The 16,446-nt window shown below is 43.7% G+C and overlaps 1 protein-coding gene across 4 annotated transcripts in view; it reads left to right on the forward strand.

Annotated features, from left to right (window-relative positions):
• Positions 1-16,446, forward strand: part of ANKRD6 (ankyrin repeat domain 6) — a 110,103-nt gene that overhangs the window by 73,385 nt on the left and 20,272 nt on the right. For all 4 annotated transcript variants that reach the window (XM_086743336.1, XM_086743334.1, XM_086743337.1 and 1 more), the window contains one exon: positions 8,534-8,632. In XM_086743336.1, coding sequence (XP_086599462.1) covers positions 8,534-8,632 — 99 coding nt within the window. The remainder of the gene's footprint in view (positions 1-8,533; positions 8,633-16,446) is intronic.

Here is a 16,446-nt window from a genome sequence, read left to right on the forward strand (position 1 = left end):
ACTAAGGTCGGCATCGAAGATATTAAGAGAATTTAAACTGATATTCACCTATTCCTAACTCTCAACATGTTATAAATAATCCTAGTGTATTAAATATGAGATAGAATTGGCTGTTGCAGAGAAGTTTTGATCAGTAGAAAACCTTAAAAAGAATTAGGTAAGTTAGATCTTTAGAGCTGTAACATAAAATTTAGGACATCCTGTTTTGCTGAACTACTGTTCTCCATCATATCTAGTTTTATTTGTATTTCCATATTGGTCTTGAATATTATATATGTATGGGAGCTAATATTTACAGATAGAAAGCAAATGTGAGTACCTTTGATAAGTAATCTGTCTTTTCCTCTTTTTATCTGTCAGTGACATTTGTTTTCAGTCCCTTTGCAGTGTTTGAGTTGTAGAGATATTTATTTTGAAAGCTGGAGTGATACAAGGACAACCTTTGTTTGTAAGTTTTGTTTGCCAAAACTAAGTGGCTTCTTGGTGATAGATACAAAGCACAGATGTAATAAACATGAATGGTCCCATAAAGATGTCAGTTTGGCTCTGTTGTCCAAGCAGACCTGTAGCTGATGAAGAGCTATTAAATGTAGTCAGTAATAGATCAGGAAATAGTGACTTACAGATGTCTGAATGGTAACTCAGGGTTCTGTGGTGGTTGTTTTTTAAGATCATGAACTTTGAGACTGTTGAGGTACCTACCTGAAAATACAGAAATGATTGAAAGGATGCTATGCTTTGTATACGTTTATGCATTAATGTAGTTTCAAATCCAGCTTCCACACTGTTTGAACATAAAATGTGGTGTCCTTTGTAAGGCTGCCAGAGTAATCATGTCACTGATTTAACTATTCCATAGAATTGGTTGCCATAATCCACAATTCAAATGCAAAATTGACACTTTCTCATTGTTAAGGTTGTTTATTGTGAAATTTTCAATGCCTTCTGTTAATTACAATAAGAAGCAAATTTTGTAGATCTGACTTTGAAACACAAAATCAGGTTAATTTGATAAAATGCAGATTTGCTAGAGTTGACAAGTTTTGCTTTCCTATATGATACAGGTGGTTTCCTATTCCTTGCACTTGCTTTGTTGTTGGAAAATCAAAGCAAAGCTCATTTGGCAGCAAAACTGTGCCCAGGTGCAGAGTGTTGGTGTTTCCTTTGGGAAGCCGTGCTCGCTGGTGAGCTCTGAGGCCATCCCTGTAGCTGACCTGGGACTACGAGATTGTACCTGTTCTTTCCTAGAAGTTGTAGGTCATCCCCGTGGAGCCCAGGGAGTGGGGATAACACAAGCTGTCCCTCTTGTCATTCTGGGTACATCCTGGGACATCAGCAGACAGTGCAGACGAGCTACTCGGGTAGCCTGGTGACAAGCCCTGCTCAGAAGAGGTGAAGTCAGATCAGCGAGACTGTTGGAGGAGTGCAGAGGAGTGGAGAGGCTCTCGGAGGAGCAAATGGGGCTCTGTGCGTGGGGTATTTTGGAGGTGCGCACACATTTATTCCTCCCATGGTGTGAGCCAGATAGAGTTGAGCTCAGTGTGAACGAAGAGGCGTGAGGCCAAGCTGCTGCCCTCATCAAAGCCCATCAGTTCAGGCTCAGTAGTGTCCTGTCTAGGTCTACCCAGCATACAGCTTGCAGCTGGCTCTCACCCAGCCAGCTAGCTGCATAGGGAGAGCATGTGCATATTTGCCTAGGAAAGGCTGTATAAACATACCGTGGAAGAGCTTAGCTTGCTAATCTGGTGCCACATAAAGGCTGGAAGGAGAAAGAGATGTTTAAAGTCAAGGACAAGGTTGTCATAGGAGCAAGCATGTATAAATCAGCCTCAAGTATGTTTAAACTGAAAATTTGAAGGGATTTTTCAGCCATCAGTGAGCCAGGTTCTTGTGCGTTCTTTCAATAAGCGGAACAGTCACAAAATAAGAACTACTTTCAGGATAAGGTTGTTAATTTTAGGATGAAGATTCGATGGCATGCTTGTTGTAGTGGAGAACTATTGATCAAACTTTCAGATAAATTGAGACCCCGAGCCCTCTCCCCTCCCCAAGATAAAACTCATTGCAAAATGAAAAAAAAAAAAAATTATTCACGTGCATGCTTTAGTTGAGGGAAGCAGCTTTTCTGCAGAGCGTAGCATTAAGGTTATAGATACAAAATTGAATTCTGCGGAGAAGGGATGATCCTTTGGAAAAAACCATAGAACTACAAAACGTAGTGCTTCTGTTTTGATTCAGTAATTCTGTTTGTTTGATTTCATCATTGATCAAATGATCAAATTTGATTTTTTTATCTAGTCATCTTATGAAGCTGCCTTATGGCAATACTTTCGTAATGCTGGGGAACTTGTAGTCTTGTCATTAGGATTTCAACTTCAGAGCATGTTTACCTATTTAAAACAATTTTTTTTAATTCTTAAGACAGAAACAAAAAAAAGAAATATATTTTAGGGCTTTCACATTTTTGTGTGCCTTGAGTTTGAAAAACTACTTGTGTCTCTTTTAAATAATAAATGAAATGGTATTAGCAAACATTTAGGGACTTGCTGAATGCCTGTTGAGGTTGATGAGAAACTTTCTGCTGACTTGAGCAAGCAGGTTATTCGTGGAGAACAGTCTAGCAAATCATCAGTGTGAACAATGTGACAAGACTTGTTTTTTGTTTCCAAGCTTTCCAAGTAAGAGTTGGATTGGCACGTTTTTGTGTAAGTGCAGAACGGATGAATGCTTGTAAAGCACAAGAGCAGGGTGCAATGGAGAGCTGCATGTTCTTGCATGAAAGTATCTACAAATACATAAACACGAGGAAAAATCGTGTGGCTTCTGGTGCCGAGGCCGCCCTGCGTGGGTTTGATTGCGGAGTGCATACACTGGCAGCTGCCCTAAGAAAATTCTGCTTTTAAACCATACGTATTGACAGCTGCCTGTCGATGTCTGGAAGTTAGAATATGGATTAAATACAGACAAAAACCCTACCCTTACATTTTACTGCTGAAGTTCATGTGGCTGTTTACCGTGCTTGGCTGCAACCTGATATGCCCCATAGCTGTGGCAGCGTCACGGCTGTTGGAAGTTGCAGCCATTTATTTTGTTAATAAGCCCGTGACACGGGAGGATTTGTATGATTTGTTGCCTGCTGAAGCAATTATTTACATATGAATAGAAGTCCAAATTGCATATTTTTTATATGAATGACTGCTTTATTGGTTCATTAATCCCGTGTTGTACCAGTCTCTCATTTGTATTTCTCCAGTAACCCCCAAACCATTACAGTTCGTATTTGGAAATGCTCACAAGTTTGTAAGTTGGTAATCTGCATGTTAAGGAGTCTCTGGTTTTAGTGTTGTCTCCTCACAGAGAGCATCTATAGGAGACACTCTTGTTCCTGTGTTTTATCTCCCACTAGGGCCCATGTGTGTATTCAGATAAGCCCCCTCTTTTATGCTACAGTGGTGAGTGCGAAATGTGCGAAACATCTTTATGGAGCAGACACAGAGAGGAAGAAATGTCTACTTTCCTCCCTCTTCCTTCTAGATATTTTAGGTAGGATGCACTGTTGTGAGAGAAAAATTTTATTTAAAAAAAAAAAAAGTCCAATTAGTCCATCAGCATCCTCCTTCACAGCCAGTATGAAGAGCTGTTGGTTTGACTTGAGACATGAAGGAGAAGATCAGAGGTAGGCAAGAGTAGCTCTGGCTGTCACTGTGGAGGCCTCCCATCATGGCACAGACCTGTTGAAAGTTTCTCTCCAAAGATTGCCACACTCTAAGTTTGTCCTCACAGCATGAGAAATACCCAAATTGCCTTGTCTCCCTCATAGTTTGTTCTGGATTGGTGTGTGCAAACATGAGCACGTACGTTTCTGTAGGGAGGTGGGTGGGAATGTTTTTCCAGCGTTTATATTGCCCATACTGGAACACTGTCCAGCTGTACCACCCATCTCTGCCTTCATTTTGATGTTACTGGGAAGAAAAACAAAATCTGGCGTTGCCAGTTCTTGCGGAGTTATGATTAATCTTGAGATGATCAGTGTTCTTGCAAAAGCCTGAGCCTCTAATCAGTGTAATGTGCTGAAAATGGTCCTCCTTCCCACTCTCCCATCCTAGGTAGGGTCATAGATTTCCTACTCTCCCTTTATAGCCAGTGGAAGAGCTCAAGGACTGCATGTATGCAGTAGCTCTGGTCTTTGAAGGCCTCTCTCTAGGAGTCTCCAGTAGGTAGGATGCCTCTGAACCTGTTTCTGGATAGAGAATCTCAAATCAGACAACACACAAACCCTCTGGAATAAAAAGCTGGACGCCAGGTTGGATGGGGCTCAGAGCAACCTGATCTAGTCGAAGATGTCGCTGCTCCTTGCAGGGGGGTTGGACTAGATGACCTTTGAAGGTCCCTTCCAACCCTAACCATGCTGTGATTCTATATAACTATGAATCCCCTAGTCTTCCATTCAACAACTTTTTGGATTTTTTTTTTAAAGCAGAACCTCGGGTTTGGGAACCTGGTTGAAGTTTTTGAACACTTGATGATGATAGGGAAAAGGCACAGTGAACATGAATCTCTGTTCGCTGAGTGACAGGAGTGGCTAGGGAATGTCTTGCATAGGCTCCTGTCCCTGGTGGTGCTGAGGACATGGTGGTGCTTGGTGTCACTTGCTGGAGGGACTGGAATGAGGTGGTCTTCTCTGCCAGGCTCTGCTCTTTCCATCGTTCCCAGGCCTGGTGGCTTTGCTCTCTGCCTGCTGATCTGAAAACACAGCTTTCCCCAGCCCTGCAGTGGCCTCTTCCAGCAAGTACCCTCTCCTCCAGCACCCATCCCCTGAGGCTGGCCATGAGCGCGGGGAGGCCACCCAGGAGACAGGTTGGTCCCAGTGACAGGAGAGCTTGGTGATCCCTGGGGATTGGGCAGCCTCCTCCAGATAAACTCATTCCCTGGGGCGGCTTTATTTTAACGTACCTTAAGGCACTGAACCAGCGGGTGAAGGTCGAGTGATCTGTATCTTCTGTGGTTTTGCAGCCTTTTCGTGTGCGCTCTGTGTGGCGATTGCCTAGGAAGGTGTGTTGGGTGAGGAAAACACGTCCCTCGTAGTGAAATAAACACGTACTCTGCTTTCATAGTTTATTTTTAACACAGTACCTTTGGCTGAACCTCAGCATTTTTTTCAGTAGTTAGAGATGGTTATCTTATCAGAAAGTTTCCCTGCTGGGATATATTCGTGTAGCTGATGCTATTTTCCTTTTAAAGTACCTGAGCTGGCTTCAAGTTGGGTTTGTTTGGGATTTTTTTCTGCTCTGTGCACAGATTGCAATAAATTGTTTTCATGATATATTAGTAGCCTGCTGGGAAGTGAGATGGCCAGATTACGTGATTTACTTATTGCCATTAGGTAATGTAGAAAGTCAGAACCCATAAACCTGAACAAGTTGGAGCACACGTTCATAATACAAATATATTGTTCATAGCCAGGAATTATTTGTCAGTTTGGCTTCTTTTTTTTTTCTTGTCCTTTCCTTTCTTTTCTTTTTTTTTTTTTTTTTTTTTTTAATATTTTCCTCTCCTGTGTTGCCTGGAGACTTTTATACCTCCTGCTATTGAGTTACCAGGAACAGCGACGTAGCCCTGGCTCTCCTCCAGGTTGACGGAGAAGGAGGTGCGCTCAGTGCAGCTTGATGCCCTTCGCCGTAGGAGCAGGCGTTTAGGGTCCTACATCCAGGTTCAGTGAGAAGTGCCCAAGCAGCAGGCTGGACGGCGCCCAGGGGCAGTGGTGACAGCCGAAAGTGAGCCCTTCCCACACCTTCAGCAGGGCAGGACTGGAAGTTTCCCATGAGGGAGCGAGCTGGTACCGCTAACGGGAGACAGTGTTTGGGTTTTGAGAGACTTGCTTGTCAGAGTGGGTGAGGACTTTTCCATTAGGTCTGTCCCTTCAGATCAATAATACAGGACAGTTAATTAATGTTTAACACTTTGGAATCACAGCACAACTAGTCAGTAATGACATGGACATTTTGTCCCCAGCCATTCTGTGGATTTCAACACTGCTTTTCATTTTTGCTCTGAAGAGGCTGAATTCTTGAGGCTTTACCAGCTATGCAGGTATGGGATTTGCTCAGTGGAAACAATTCTGTCCTGAACTTGGTTTTTTATTTACTTGAAATAGCTGTGCTGCTGGAGAAGTTGCTTAGAACTTCAGAAAGCTGGTGGTTGCCTTCTGCTTACTTCAGGCTGCTGGTAGCCAGCCAGCTCTTGAGATCATAGAATCATAGAATGGTTAGGGTTGGAAGGGACCTTCAGAGGTCATCTAGTCCAACCCCCCTGCAAGGAGCAGGGACATCCCTGACTAGGTCAGGTTGCTCAGAGCCTCATCCAGCCTGGCCTTGAACGTTTCCAGAGATGGGGCCTCCACCACCTTTCTGGGCAACCTGTTCCAGTGTTCTATAACTCGCATCGTAAAAAATTTTTTCCTAATTTCTAATCTAAATCTACGCCCCTCTATTTTACAACCATTACCTCTCGTCCTATCGCAACAGGCCCTACTAAACAGCCTCTCCCAACCTTTCTTGTAGGCCCCCTTGAAGTACTGGAAGGCCGCTATCAGGTCTCCCCGGAGCCTCCTCTTCTGCAGGCTGAACAGCCCCAACTCTCTCAGCCTGTCCTCTTAAGAGAGGTGCTCCAGCCCTTTTATCATCTTCGTGGCTCTCCTCTGGACCTTCTCCAACTGGTCCATGTCCTTCTTGTGTTGGGGGCTCCAGAACTGGACACAGTACTCCAGGTGGGGTCTCACCAGGGCAGAGTAGAGGGGGAGAATCACCTCCCTCGACCCGCTGGCCACGCTTCTCTTGATGCAGCCCAGGATGCGGTTGGCCTTCTGGGCCGCAAGGGCGCATTGCCTGCTCATGTTAAGCTTCTCATACACCAGCACTCCTAAGTCCTTCTCCTCAGGGCTGCTCTCAATCCATTCCCCGCCCAGCCTGTATTTGTGCCTGGGATTGCCATGACCCAGGTGCAGGACCTTGCACTTGGCCTGGTTGAACTGCATGAGGTTGGCACGGGCCCACCTCTCCAAATGTTTGCTCCTTCTGAAGGTCCTGTGTTAGGGCCATTTATGTTCCTTTGCAGGGTAAATCTTTGAGTGGAAAAATAGACGATAGCAGCCATACTGAAGAAATAGATACATAGTAGGTGCAGATTAAGAGTAATGTAACTCTTCTCTATCTCGTATAATGCCCAGTGGAGAAATCGGGATTCTTTGTGAAGATACTCTGTGATTTTAGCAATGTCTGAAATCCTATTTTCTTAATTGCAATGAAATAAAATTTGCAATGAACAGTTTTAGAGTGTTGCTGTTTAACAACTCTTAAGGTGTTTCACCCGCTTTTCATGTTGATGCTTTGAGATTTTTTTTGTATACACACACTCTTCCTAGAGCAAGAGTTAATTATTGATTCTCCCTTATAAGTTTTCTTTTTCACTTTGTATGGGTTGAAAGTTTAGGGAATTGCTTGTTGTAGCTCTCCTCTCTTATCCAGACTGCTTCTTAGAATCTCTTCCCTTTTGAGCCTCTTTTACATCAATTCTTATTCCTCTTTTAGGAGAAGCAGCCTATTCTTTTCCTGACATGTTTCATTTTAAATTCTGTCAAAGGATAATCAAGTGGGGCTCAGTTACAAGTAACTTGTTTTTCTCTTGTCATTTCATTTAGATTTTTAGAACCCATTTGTTTGGGAGATGCTTTTTTTTTTTTTTTTTTTAAAATAGATTTTACTATCAAATGTCAATCTTTAGGGTTTTTTTCTCCTAAAACCATACATGATTTATCCATCTCACTAATTGAAGCTTTTCTGTCCTTCTGTTTGTTAGGGACCCGTCCCTGATTACATTACACTGCAGATTGAATTTGTCATGACTTTTTTATACTCATACTTTCATGTGGGTTAGAGCTTGATAATGTTTTAAAAATAAGTATTGTCTAAAAACACCTGACAGATCATTGACAAAATGAGGTTGGTTGTCGTACACATGAAATCACTTGGAGTGACTACAAGTCTTCCATTCCTTTTAAGGGGAGCGTCCATCATACACAACAGTACAATAATTCTTATTTCTATTGCGAAGCTGGTACCCATTACAATATATGAATTAGCCCGCTATTGCAACTTTGTTATACAGAGTGAAGTTGAAAGCCGTTGACAATTCTGCACTCCAGAGGGACAGAAATAAAAGGGCCACGAATTCTCTTTAGGCATGGACACAAAGCCAGATCCGAATTTGTAAGGAGGTATCCTTACTTGAATATAATATCCCTTTTGTAGAGTATCATTGGGATAAACTGAAATGAGGTAGAAGAGGGAGAGGAGGAGTTTTCAGCGTACACAAAACTGAGGTAAAGCCTTTGGTACACTAACATCTCAGTTGCTGCTGTTGCAGGTTTCAGAGGATGAAGTATGAACAGAAAAACAAGGAAAAGCAGTTAAAATTCTGGTCAACTACCATGCATAAAAATTCATCTGAAGGTATTATTGTTTTCTTTCATTCATAGCATGGCCGGACTCCCCTGCATCTTGCTGCCCACAAGGGTCATCTCCACGTTGTCCAGGTTCTGTTGAAGGCCGGTTGTGACCTGGATATTCAGGATGATGTAAGTAGATACAGTCTTCTTACTTGGGGTGGAGGGGAGAAGGTAATTTGCAAATAACAGTAGACCTTCTCTTCTTTGAAGTAGGATTAAATGAAAACAAAATCTGTCCCTGTATTTTCTAATTTGGAGATGTAACCTCTAATTTGGAGATGCAAAACTGCATGGGAGACAATGTAAAATGTGGTGGTTTCCAGCAAATAGCTTGGTCCTCTTGCTCAGCCTGCAGAGCTTTATAAGAGCTCTGGTTGCACCAGGCGAGTGTGAGAAGCAGTGAGAGTCGTTGTCTGCTGCTTGGTGTAGAAATGAAATAAGAGTTTATTGTACTCTGTGGGAACCCACTGGAGGACGTCAGGTAAGGGACACAGTCTGTTGCGATGTTTGCCTGAAGATGGAGGTGCTTCTTGTGTAGACGCGTGCTGCAGCGTATAGAGTATTGAGCAGCTGCCCGTAGCACAGTGCAGCATCGCAGGGAAATTGATTTGTTGGCAGCTGTGGGGTGTTTGCATCTGTGAGGCTGTCGTGTGGTGAAGCATCAGCGCAACGAAACCTGCTTTGAATTTAGCAAATGGTAGTTTGTTTTCATTCGTTAAAATACGTAAGTTTCTGGAATTTCTCAGTTTTCCTTAAGAACAGTTCTAATCTTGAACCAGGCTTTAGGGCACGGTGGAGTGACTGAGAATGTGGTTTTAGTTACCTCACTCTCATGAACAGAGGTATAGGCTTAAATATGCAACAGCAGTTGAATAATTGTGAATTCTGCAGATTTGTTGCTTACTTCTGATAGCACACTGGAACGAGTTTGAGGAAGAGTTGCTTTTATTTCCTCTGTAATATATAAGGTGTAGATTCTTCAAGGGACCTAGAGGTCCAAAGGTGGTTAGTAGAGGACTTTTGAAGGGACACTAGAAATGTCTAAGTGCCTTCTGAAAATCCTCTTAGGCATTTATTTGCATCTAAAGGGTCTTGAATATCTGTAGAAACTGAAAAACTAGATTCCTTCTCTGCATGAATAGATGCTTCCCTGTGAGACATGTGCAGTCTGTGTCTGGCAAGTGTAGGACTAGGGTTCTGGTGCAGCCAGCTTTCTACTGGGAAACTAGTTTTTCTAGGAAGAAACTTTGTTTCCGGCGCTCTTTAATCTTTCACTCTGCCTATCTGTGAAATGGAGCAGATTTGCAAGTGTAATGGGAGTATCAGTTTATTCAGATGTATCCTGAGTATGTTTTTTTGACTTCCCCCAGCAAAAATGATTCATCAGGTACTTAAGACAAAATTGCAGGTACTTTACAAGTACAGTCTGTTTTCCTGAGAAATGCAAGTTGCTCTGACTGCAAGAGCTTCCACTGATTTGCTCAAATTGGGTTTCTGTGAAAACTATTTTTTGAGTAAGTGTGGGGTTTTTTTTAATCCTCTAGTAATAAAATATAGGCTCTTTATATGTAAACGTGATAACCGTAATGGAAAAACAGTAAATCAGTGTTTACCATCATTTCAGTTTCGTAAAGAGTCTTCCATTGTAGAAATATTCGTCTCTTAGAACACCTATTTCACTTGCCTTGCAAGCTTCTCAGGACTTTGTTCACAACAACTGGGTACTGCTTCTAAATGTGTGGCTAATCTGAGCAGAATAGATGCGTGCTTGATTCATGGATACTGCTTCTTTAAAATGTATTTTGATTTTGGCCCTGTATTTAGTACTAGTAATTGCATTGGGGTTGAGGAGAGCCTCATGAGTTGCTCAGTCTCAGAGGGTGTCTTTGGATTTGTCTCAGAGGAGGAGGAAGGCTAAAACTCCAAGTGAAGATTTCTCCTTGTGAAAGGTATTAACTAAAATATTTCTGCTTTCCTTTTACATAGGTCTCCAGAGAAGGTTCTTATTTATGGTTTCTCCTTGTATAATTTATTTATGCCACACAGAATATGTTCATATACTCTTTTAATTGCAATCTATTGATTAATGCTTTGGTCACTTTTACTGTGTGCTTATTTGGCAGTGGAAGCATCTTAATATCAAGTGTTGATTAACATCTGTACGTTTCGTTTCATTGCTATTTTTCAGCAATACAGATTTAGATTCAGAGACTAAATCGCTCATGAGAGTGGAGAGTATATTTAATTGAAAAGTAAATTACTTAGTTGATTTTTGTCTGTGGCCATTGTGATGATAACACAAAAAATTATCCAGATTCTAAAAAGATGATCTATATTTGGTTTTTTCTAAATAACAAGAGAAACCTAAACCTGACTCTCTTTAGCTAATGAACGAATGCAAGACTGACTTTTCATCTGCCACATGATAAGCAAAAACTTAAAAGTTGCTAAATGTTATGGAGAGATTAAAACACTCACTTCATGTTCTGCAGATACATTCTTTAAAACACAGTAAGAGCCGTAAGAATTAGTTGAAGAATGACCTCCAGTGGCCTGGAGTGGGATTATTATGAATTTCAACCGGTGGAGTCCAGCTCTGTAGAGTACGCCACCCCGGGAGCTAACTCTTTCCTTCTCCCTGCCAATACTGAAAACTCTTACTGGGATCCCAGTGTCATCTCTGAATGGTCAATGAGTATCCATACAACACACACCTCAGAAATAGTCAAGGAGAAAATTGTCCCGGTGAAGGACATCAAGGACGAAAAAGATAAGAGAAACCAGAAGAGAAAGGCTAGGAAGGAACCTAGAAGATCAGAAAGAGAGAAGGAGGTTAGAAATCTTGTGCATCAATCCTGCCTTGAGCTTGACATCTCCCACGGCTGCATGCTGCGAAACCTGGGCCTGGCGGTCTGGCACGAGCGAGCTCTTCTGCGGTGCATGACTGCATGGCAAGCTTTGCGCTGGGTGCTCTGCATCAAGTTTCCTGCCCTGTATGTGCTCTCTGAAAATATAACTGGGAAAACAAGTTAATTTAAAACAAAGGCCGAAGGCCCCGAAACTTCTCCTCTGAAAGCTCCAGTTTAAGAAGCAGAAAATTAATTTCAAATGGAACAATAACCCAGGGTTCATAATAATTTCTATCTGAATGTAAATATGCAAAGTAGCTTATTCTTATACTCCCATTTCAGCCTCATTTAAGCTGTAATTTGTTTCCTTCAAGCTTATTTTTTTCATGCCTTGCTCAGTTCTGCTGGTCGTGCATCATCATTTATGAAATTATTCTTACCATGTATCATGATGACTGCCTTTCTTTGGCAAAGGGGGAGGAGAGCAACACGTGGACATTGAGAAACACGAGGGCACGTTCAGTGGCCTTTGTGTACAGCTGCTTCAGGATATCCACGTACGCTTGTACACTCCTGCAAGTATTTAACACTTGATTAATTTTCACTTTAAAATGTTTTTAACTTTCTACTGTGAATTTAATAGTTTGATTTCAAAGTATAAAACTTTGCAAGTGCCGTCCAGCACCTTGAACCAGGGATTGAAGGCATGAGTTTTTGCTGGTTATTTTGGTGCAGTTCTCCTGTAGCAAGACAGTTGTTTGGCAATTTCTGCAAACATGGAAAGAGAGTGAAGAGGCCAAGTGTGACACTGGAGAGGGGCTTTACAGGAGAACATACAACTGATAGATGCTCTGGAGAACAGGATAATAACCATGATAGTTATAGGGGTTTGTTTGTTTGGTTTTTTTGGGTTTTTTGTTGTTGTTGTTGTTGGTTTTTTTTTTAATCAGAGAAAAGGAAGAGTAACATTTATTACCAACTAGGGTAAACCAAATCTCGTTAAATTTGAGCGGTAGAGTCTCTAATAGAGACTCCAATAACCCAGGAGAGCTGGCAGAAGTACTAATACCTACCTGAAACCCTTTTGTAAGTTGCTTGTGTTGTTTCCTTTCCTTGGGGTGAACTTCAGATGTAAAATAGATGACTGTCCAGTTCCTAGGTGCCTGGTCCCAGTGGTTGCATCCACTGCTTTAAGTTATTCAGCAAACTAACGAAGCAACTCGAGGAGGTAATTGCAAACACCAGGACACTGAGCAATCGCCACTGGCCTAGCCAACACGAGAGTGCTAAAGGACAGGGGTCGTGCCAAAAATCCATGGAGAAGGTCAAGATTTAGGTATCTTCCTTCCCTCAGGACTCACAGCCTGTAACCCTCTCCTGAAAGCAGGTGTTTAAGCTCTCTATAAAGAGCATGGTTTCATCTTTTGGAAATGTACCTGCTGGTGCTGGGCCGTGCTGTGGAACAGCCCCATTACACGGAGAGCCCTCAGGATGTGCAGTCCCACAGCCTCTGCACCAGCGGATGCAGATGCGCATCCCAGTCTCCCACAAGCATCTTCCTCTCTCTATCCCAGCAAATACTGAGATTTTTTTTTTCTTAAAAGTAGAGCGCTTTGAACACAGCAGTGCTCTCATGGCAAGACAAGCTGGGTGAGTAATATCAACTCTGGGCTGCTGCAGAAGAGGCAGGGGCCATTTCAAAGGGTGGTGGGTGTGTCTGTGACTTGTGTGGAACTTCTTCAGCAAGTGTGTGAGAGAGGAGGGCAGACAGCTGAGTTAGGGGCTGTGGCAATGCTGGGTATGTGCTACGTAATGACCTCCTCAGTGCCACCATGACTGCGGTGCCACATGGTGTCCAGGACATTGAAGTGGAAACGACTGAGTTTGAGTTGCTTTCAGGGATAGGCAGCAGCTGAGGAAAGGGATTTAAGACACGCAGTTGCAGACTTAAGTGCCTTACTTCTACCAAGCCTCGCTTAAGCACCTAAGTGTCTTTTTGGCTTCGGGCCCAGGCCTGCATTTAGGCAGACTCTGTTGTTTCTGTCAAGGTCACATTTGTGTGACACAGCACTGGAGTTATCTCTCTTCATTGCTGCTGATCTGTGGTCTGTTCCTAAGGCGTAAATCACTTGCAAACAGGATCATAAATTGTGCCCGACATAATAGTCTGGGCAGTTACTACGCGTTTACCAGGGTAATTGCTCTCCCAGCCTCTGGAAGGGCCCTCTAATGCCTGGCTAAAGGCAGAACTCTGATGAGTGCTTTCAGAGACAGTTATTTTAGCAATTAATAAAAAGATACATGAGTTAGTAATTACACGGTCTGAAAATTAATGCTGTGGGGAAAAAAAAAAAACCTCACTCAACTTTTTTCTCTGATTCCATAAGAGGCAAGGTGGGGATTTGCTCCTCTGTTGATGGGGAGGCAAAACCAGCTAGAAACACAGCGGCGCAGGTAGTGTTATTTATAGGTGGGCTATGCCGTCGGTGGCTGGATTGCTTGGTGATTTGCATGCAGAGGCCATCACAGTCTGGTGATTTGGCTTCCACAGCACCTGAAGCAGCTTAAGGTTAATGTGCGTGCTGAGCTCTGGATGCAACGATCAACCAGGTCCTGCCCTGCTGGCTGAGGGGCCTGGGGGTGGTAGGAACCTTCACCAGGACATTGGTACCTGCCATCTCTTCACTGGGAGGTGCCTCAGTCCAGATGAGGCAGGGTTTGAGATATCCTTTGACATACTCTGTTACATGGATGAGGTTTTTATTTATCTGGTCAGGGTGCTGGTTGGACCTTACTTTTAGGTGCTTGGCTCTCCCTGTGCTTTTGTAGGGAGGATGTCAGCATCAAAGCCCACACCTTGGGCAGAAGGCACCTGAGCCTGCCATCTGCAGGACTTGTGTCCCTTCACCTACCTGGGCTTCCATTTTGGGACCAGAATACAGTATGGGACAAAGCCTGGGCACAGCTGAAGCTGTCCCAGTGCCTCTCTGCAGCCTCGGTGAATGACCCCCAAGCAAATGGGCTGGGCTCCCCAAGGGCGACCTGCTCCTGCAGCAGTCAGGTGTGCTTACCGCTTTCCAAGTATGTGTTTCTTTCTAATTTAACCAAGATGCCATTAGAAATAGCTGTTGTATCTACAAACCCCAAAAAGCTGAATGCCCTTTGTCCTCACTGCAATTACTGTGGTAGGGTTGGGCTAATGACATTAACAGCCTTGATTTAAACTGGCTCAGTGAGAAGATCCTTAAGTACAAACTAAATCAATTCCTGCCCCAAATTTGCTCTTCTCCACAATTGATTTTCTGGAGTCTGAAGAAGTAGGAACCAACCATTCATTGTTCAAGTTCCATCCATCGCAATGGCAGATGTCATCTCATTTTAGTCTTTACTATAATACCTTCCATAGTTTTGCTGGTGCAGCAATACTAGTTGGCAAGGATAGGTTGACAGGTTACTTTCCACTTCATGGTAGTCTGATAAAATGACTTTTGCACTGTCCACATCGCCCATTGCTGCAGTAGCAGTGTCAGTCATCAGTACCGTGCATTATCAAAAAAGGATGTTAAGCTCTTCTCTGGCTTGTTAGTGGGCAGATTTCTGTGCAGTGATAGTTACTGGAAGCTATCTGACACTTGCACTTGTGAGATAGTATATTTTGGACACTTTCCATAACAGTTTTGTTATCTTCAAAAATTGGAATAAATAGGCAAGTTCAGAGAACTTGGGATGCTGTCAGTTTTCCAATACTTTGTGTTTTTCTGAAAGCATCAGTTCCTGGAACCGTTATTGCCTTCTTCAAAATCTCTTAAAACACAGGTCCAGCCTTAATAAGGACAAGAACAAAAGGAGGAGTTATGTGACCTCTAGAGACAAAATATAGATGGCAAATTAAAAACAAACAAACAAACAAACAAACCCTTAACACAATTCTTTAAAATCAACTTTGTGATTATAAGCCAATTTAATGATTTCCTGGTGGCGGGAGCTGGCATTACTGGGGTTACTGACAGGTTGTGTTTGGCAATGCTCATTTTTTGCTTACGGATTAATAACTATTTTGGTGTCATTAGCACAAAAGGACCCCACCAAAAGCAAGTTTTAAGTCAGTTGCTGTCGTAGTTCAGCCCCAATCAGGACCAGACTACACAGTCTGTCTCTCGCTCCCCCCACCCTCCGAGAGAATAGGAGGAGAGGATATAAGAAAAAACAGCTCAAGGTTTGAGATAAGGACGGGGAGAAATCCTTAAAGTTACCGTCACAGGCAAAACAGACTCGACTTGGGGAAAACTATTCATTTATTTCTAAAATTAGCAGGAGAATGAGACAGGGAACAAGATAACCTCCCCCCACCCCTCCCTCTTCCCGGGCTTAACATTATCTCTACTACCTTCCCCTCCCGAGCGGCACGGGGGGGGAAAAGGGAATGGGGGTCGCGGTCAGTTCATCACGCGTTGTTTTACGCCGCTGTATCATCGTCGGGGGAAGAACTCCTCGCATTCCTCCTCTGCTCCAGCGTGGGGTCCCTCCCACGGGCCACCGTCCTTCGTGGAACTGCTCCGGTGTGGGTCATCTCTTCCACGGGGTGCAGTCCCTCTAGAACAGCTGTCCCAGCGGGCTCTCCACGGGCCACAGCCTCCTTCAGGCCTCCACCTGCTCCGGCATGGGGTCCTCCACGGGCTGCAGGTGGATCTCTGCCCCTCCGTGGACCTCCGTGGGCTGTAGGGGGACAACCCGCTCCACCATGGTCTTCACCACGAGTTGCAGAGGAATCTTGGCCAGAAGCCATATTACTCCTCCCCCTCCTTCTTCACTGACCTTGGCGTCTGCAGCCGTTCCTCACAACAGGCTGGCAGACGCCTCTCAGGATCCTTTTTACATCTCATTCACTTCTCATCTCCTCTCCACTTCTTGCAGCCAGGCCAGGCCGAGTCGGGCCCAGTCGGCTGCCCGGCGGGAGGCCAGAGGGTGAGGCCTGCAAGGCCCATGAGGCTCGCACCTCCCCCTCTCTGCCCCCCCCGCTCAGCTGCTTCACATCTTCTCCTCCTTTTTTTCCTATTTTCCCCTACTTAAATACGTTATCGCAGAGGCGTTATC

This window comes from Chlamydotis macqueenii, chromosome 3 (assembly GCF_036417535.1).
Source record: "Chlamydotis macqueenii isolate bChlMac1 chromosome 3, bChlMac1.mat, whole genome shotgun sequence".
Taxonomy (NCBI): Eukaryota; Metazoa; Chordata; class Aves; order Otidiformes; family Otididae; genus Chlamydotis; species Chlamydotis macqueenii.